The sequence below is a fragment of the Cynara cardunculus genome, assembly GCF_001531365.2.
Source record: "Cynara cardunculus var. scolymus isolate 2C chromosome LG 11, CcrdV1, whole genome shotgun sequence".
In the NCBI taxonomy this organism is placed as follows: Eukaryota; Viridiplantae; Streptophyta; class Magnoliopsida; order Asterales; family Asteraceae; genus Cynara; species Cynara cardunculus.
The window spans coordinates 13894817-13901252 of record NC_037538.1 but is presented as its reverse complement, the minus strand read 5'-3'; the positions used below and the strand labels follow the sequence as shown (position 1 = coordinate 13901252).

The 6436-nt window shown below is 35.2% G+C and overlaps 1 protein-coding gene across 1 annotated transcript; it reads right to left on the bottom strand.

Annotated features, from left to right (window-relative positions):
- Positions 1-773: 773 nt before the first annotated feature.
- LOC112521649 (protein NDL2) lies at positions 774-6201 on the bottom strand. Its single transcript, XM_025130630.1, has 11 exons — positions 6031-6201; positions 4288-4387; positions 3827-3924; positions 3626-3714; positions 3338-3398; positions 3164-3250; positions 2997-3074; positions 2849-2905; positions 2719-2774; positions 2089-2224; positions 774-1235 (listed from the first exon to the last, which is right to left on the bottom strand). The coding sequence occupies exons 1-11, from the start codon at positions 6088-6090 to the stop codon at positions 1017-1019; spliced, it is 1041 nt and encodes a 346-aa protein (XP_024986398.1). The 5' UTR covers positions 6091-6201; the 3' UTR covers positions 774-1016.
- Positions 6202-6436: the final 235 nt, after the last annotated feature.

The following is a 6436-nucleotide window of genomic DNA, read 5'->3' as shown; positions in this document are numbered from 1 at the left end:
TACTTTAAATTCAGCAGCAATTATGAGCTGAATGTGTTTGATGGGTTCGATCTACTTTAAATTCAGCAACAATTATGAGCTGAATGTGTTTGATGGGTTCGATAATTGTAATACTTTGGATTTCTAGTTACATGCACGAACTCAATGCGTTCAATAATTGCTCGATAGATGGATGCTTGGTTTTCTTTTTCAGATTATTTTTCATAAACTTATACGAGTTAGATGGCCAAGCACAAGTGGATTAGTAACACAAATTTATTGGAATCGACAAACATAATCTTGAACTTTCAAATGATGAATTAGATCTCTGTCTTAAGTTCAAATCAAAATATCGTGAAACAAAAATTTAACGAACGAATTTACCATATGATTGATTAGATCAATCAAATTGCTCTTTTCGAAAGCGCATTTACATATAGTCTTAGGGGCAATGACATGTTACTACGTTTGTGTTACTGTGCAAGTGGGAGAATGTAAGTTTTATATGCCGACGACACGCATCATACAGAAGCACTATTAATGAGTATGTAAACTTGTAGTATCGTACACAAAAATGTGTATGCTTGTACACAATCATATGTCACATTGTTCGTCACGTTAACATGGTAACGGTTAATGGTTAAACCACCTTCCGGATCGAGCCATTCGCTTGTACACAATCGTATACAGTATTTCTATCTGATTTCAATCGAATTACATACGATAGCAGAAAGACACTCATTTATTAACTTATGATGATGTATATAAAAAAGAACATCAAATAGGTTTCACAAAAACAGAAAAAGGTAACCCACCTTTAAAATTTATTGATTTCCTTTACCATCATAAGTATAGAACAGCATTTATTGTACATGACTATCCTCCTCTAGTTTAAATAATTTCAATCTATCATTTTTTTCTCTCCTATATCATCTATATACCTCCATACTTTCTTCCCCTCCTATAATATGCAACTGGAAACTACTAATCTCATGACAGATGCATAGAATTACAAAAAAAAACATACCGTCGTCCTTTCAGATTTGCGAAAGTCGAGTTTTTATGGGCTTTAGCTTCAAACCCATGCTTTCTGGTGTATAAAGCTCTGGGGAGATGGAAGTCGGGCTTAACGGGCTTCTTGGGCTTACGTTCATCTGAGAGGGCCTGTAGAATCCGTATCCCATCAGGAAATATTCCAGTGGTATCAGCATAGCATCTGGTTGCTCCTCTGTTACCATCGATCCACATCCCTGAACCTATTAATACACATAACCATCGTTAAATCAAATAATGACCATTGGTTAGGAGTAGAGAGGATGGGATTGGGACCTACAAGCTAACCAAAATTCTTGTTAAAATGTCAAAAAGTAAAGAAGTTGTAGTTTGAAAGAATGAACGATCTTGAACCACGTGTGGAAATGTAAATGGAAAATAAATTTTGTCCAAAATGAGTTTGTGCATAAGAAATGTGGTGTTCCCTTCTGCATTCAAAGGAAATATTGTTTGCAATGAAAGCCAAGTAGCTAGGTCCAAAAAAGGGTAGCCTTGCGGGCCAGCTCAACCGGCACCTTGGGCCTCCTCCCAATAGATTGCCTTCGTGAATAAAGGGTAGCCTTGCGGGCCAGCTCAACTGGCAAATAAAAGCTAGGCCTTGATGTTTTGCAACCCTGTTGCCGGTTCAAGTCTCGTTAGGGCCACTAAAAATTTTATTGGCTGCTCTCTCTAAAACCCAATGGGCTTACACAAGCTGGCCCAGACACCCACGGTTACCAAAGAAAAAAAGGGTCAATCACTGATGTCAAGATGGTGCCTTTATTCCATTTCTCAGCTTCCCATTCTACATTTTGGTAGGTCACATCCTCATTTTTCTCCTCACATCAAGTAAATGACCCCAAAAATCGTATCTTGATTAAGTGAGAATCCCTAATTACATTATAACTGAATAATCCCCAGAAAATAATAATGTTAAATAGCAAAACGAATAGGATAACAACTAAATGTGGATCAGTGATTCATTATGTCATTTTCATGAGTCCCTTGGTGGCTAAAAAGCTTGATGTGTCAAACATATAACAGTAATGAACTTCTATAAAAGTCTGTGCTGCATACCTCTACCAATGCACTGAATCTTCTATCTAGTTTTGAAGTCATGTGGAGAGAGTCGGAATTGAATGGAGAATTCTCTCCCACGAAGATCAGGGAACGACACTGCAATCTCTTCAGTCCTTCAGTGATATCTGGTCTCCTGTGGACAACAAAAATTGATTTTCACATTAGACAACCATCCTGAGCCAAATCATGGAATTAAGGATACTCATTATAATCAAAATACCATATATGTCTACATTAAACCATGCTGAAATCCTAAAATCATTTTCGAAATTCTATTGAGTTTTCAAATTGATGTCCACCCATACACTTTGTGTATGTCATTACTGAGTTAACATAACACAGAGACAAGCTGGGACTCAAAACGATATGCAAGTGTAGAAAGAACTGAAAAAATGCAATTTTTTTCCGTTTGTTTTTGTTTTTGTTTTTCTTTTCCCAAGTATGAGGGAAACAGTTAGGGTATATAAAGGGGTCTATAATTTACTCAAGGAATAAGAGATTATGAAATATATTTTTTGACAATCTTTTGATGCAGATATAGAGCACAATTAACGTAACATTTGTCATCGTCATTCCAATGATTTTTTTTTGACAAGAAAGTAAGTAATAGTTACAAAAGAATTTTACCCGTTCATAGCTTCAAGAAAGTTCAGTACATTGGGACTCTGCCTCTCACCAAGCAACTGCAGAAAGCATAATTCATGCTGAGGAACATGATTCACAATCTCTATGTAACTAGGATAAATGGAGGACTTACTCTTCTACATGAATGAACTATTTCCGTTTCTGGAATTATAGCACCTCCACGAACTTCCTGTCATTTAATCATCAAGACACAACCAAATCATCTAGTTGTCAAGATTCAAGAACCAAATGAGTACCACAAACAGGAAGATGATATACACCTTGCTGAAATAACGGATCAGCAATAACTCCTTTACAAGACCACACATCCCGTAATAATAAAGTACGTTTGCCATGACCTGTAAACAAGAGCTGATTAAGTTAATGGAGAGTTATCTCACTCATTAGCCCAGTGGGTTAAAGAAAGAAAAGCATATTGACAATGAACCTTGTTACACAACCATTCTGTCCAAGAGGGTGTTTTGCATAGAGGAGAAACAAGTATGAGACCAAGCACACGTCGTGTATATTTTATCTGTTAGACAAAAGATGCAGAGGGACCCCATTAAACCTTGCAAATTCAGAATTTAATTTTGCACGTTATACAAAGGATGTGCCTTACAGCAAATAGGGTGAGTACGTATGCACCGGCTGTTACTCCCATGCACATAACTGCACCAAGTCTGCAAGAGCAATTCATGAGGAAAAGAAGAAAAAAACTTTTTGTATGTTCAAATTCCTCCAAATCAACTACTACTGTACAAAGAGGCGGGGGAAGGGATGCTTCCAGATGAAATGAGCATAAAGGAGATGTGTTAAAGGGGTGAGACTTTATTAGAAAGTTCTTAGCTACCAAAACTACAGTTACCCACAAATCCACAATAGGAACCAAATAAACGAAAAAGATTACCCAAAATAATCAAGAACCTCAGCAACCTGATCAGCTAAGTCATCAACAGACAACACCGGATCATCATAAGACATTGCAGCAGCTCCTAACTGCAAAAGCTCTTAAGGATGTACCATATAAGATAGGATGCAGTTGAAGAAATTCAAAATGCTTGTCATAGAAAATTTATAAAGAAAAACTGAAAAGCTACTGATCACTGACCTCATGGCCAGGGGGGCTTATATGGTATATGCAGAAGTTATGAACCAGCAAAGAAAATGCTTCTGGGCATAAGAAAAGACCTTGGAAACAGGACATATCTGTGCAAACAGGCAAACATACACATCATTATTGATGGAAGAGATATTCCATTAATTGACTTGCTTCAATGCTCATTTTTCACCAAATATCATTCGATGCAAGTGAAGATTATGAAGGTGAAAAGCACAAAGCAAGATCATTTTTTTCAAATATGTAATAATTCTGTTTATACGCAATAAGTGGAGCAAAAAAATTGTAAAGTAGCAACAATTTCAAATTTCTCAAACAACTCAGATCCAAGAACGAGGTGAGATCACCATAATGATAATAAGGGATAAACTGTCATGTAATGCTTCAAAACCACCTGTTTCAGTTAACATCTATTCATATAACAAGTAAAATGAAAATGTAAGATCACTTACGATTTAAAGCTATATCTGGATATGTAATCAAAGCGGGCTTGTCCTGGTCCCCAAATACGGCAACATTAACAAATCCATAGGAAGTTTTTACAATGTGCTCCTGAATGCATTACTAAAGGCATTAATTCGTATAACAAAAAGAACGTGATTGAAAATAAATTCATTTTCAATGATATGCCTAATTTTGCCAGCATATTTATTCAATGTAACTTGTTTATAGAAGCTTTAAATGGGTAAGTACTATAGAAGAACAAAAGAGGCCACCAGCAACTCCCTCCCTGATTCTTTACAAATACATAATATTTTTCACATAGCATAGAATTTATCCAGACCAAGACATGACCAACTTAAGGCCAAAGGTCCCTTGACCATGGTCGAATACTAAAACATGTCTTGATAGTCGATAAAAAAATAAACATGCTGCGAAAAATTGAGTGTTTCTTATCACAACCTTTTTTCGTAGCAGAAGTATTTACCCTATTCGATCCACAAGGATCAAGATCAAATGAACGCTTATTCTCTTTCTGTCAAGCAAAGATATATATATATCTAACCCATAGAAACATTATCTAATTTTTCACAGAAGTAATCTACATTGACAACACATTAACACTTGGTTGATGCATGCATGTTTTAGTGGGATCTCTAATTACATGCATACTTCCATTTACGTTATTACACCCTTGGGCCCTATGAACTTGTTTTAGAGCCTTGCATTAGAATCTATGCTTACAACAATGCTTGCATCAAACAAAGGATTTCATACACAAATTATAAACGTCAAATTCTATAAATTTGTTTATCTTCACGAAGAACTCTCTTATTCAGCAAACCTAGGAGAGTGAGGAAAACTATAAAGCAAGATTAATCATAGAAAAAATACTCATATTGCACTGATGTTAAAGAGTAACTCCAAACTGCAAACATCGATGGATAGATGGAATGAGGTTTGACAATGTTTTTCTATCTGAAAACAGAACTTTATAGATGAAGGTCATGTTGCTAACGATTCAGCAATTGTCCCCACTTCCTTGATGTCAGCAATATCGCTCAGCGATTAGATATATGAAGAAGGGGGAGGGCGACAAATAAATTCCCCTTGCAAAGAAAATGATTAAAACACAGATAGTAAACAAGAAGTTAAAGAATGAACTTTAAAAAATTATTTCTTGAATCATTAGACATTTACCTACCGTTTACTTAAAATTTACTGAACCACTGAAAAGCAAACTTAACCAAAAAGAAAGCAAATCCTCTACGTGAAATATAAATTTCTGATAATTACAAGTAGATTACACTTCAACGTCAAACTAAAATTAAACACCACGCATAAAACAGATGAAGAAAGCATTTGTTTCTTTACAGTTGGTTGTCGATCATACATAAAATGGAATCAAAACGCATTTAAGAACAAAAAGTAATAAATAAAACTAAAAAACGAAATTCTATAATCAACAATCAGGTTTTGATTACTTTATACACATTCTAGCTTCATTTGATTAACAAAGAATCAAAAGCAAAACGCTGAATCAAATTAATGTGAAATGTATGCATCTCCTATCCAATCAATCAATGAAAATCTTGCTAGTATCTGCAGATTACTCAATAATCATTGCATAAAATTAAAAAAGCAAAAACTCGAACGAAAATACACAATACGCAAACAAATGTGCATTCCTCAAGTTAAGCATACACATTCAATCTCATTTAATATAGGTATAAATGGTGGTTTAATCTGCAAACCTTTCCTGCAAGAGAGCTCGTTTCCATGTCAATGGAGACAGAATCGCTTGAATCCGCCATTTTCTCTCCCTCTCTCTCCTCTCGTTCAACAAAAACCTCACCCTATTTTCTCAAATTTGGGAAACAATTGGATTTGGCATCCGGTTTATATAGAAATCTGCGGTTTTCTCTCTCTATATCCGTATCTATATATAAGCAAGATATATCTATACATCTGTCTCTATATATGTGTGTGTGATATATATACTAAACCTATAAGTATGATTGCAAGTTTGGCCACAGAAGTTTTCCATTTTTCTCGATTTGACCACCATACTTTATTTATTTATCTATTTTTATCACTAACCTCCTTAATTCTTTTCAACATAACCCCTTGAGATTGTAAATGGCTCAAAATAGATAAAAA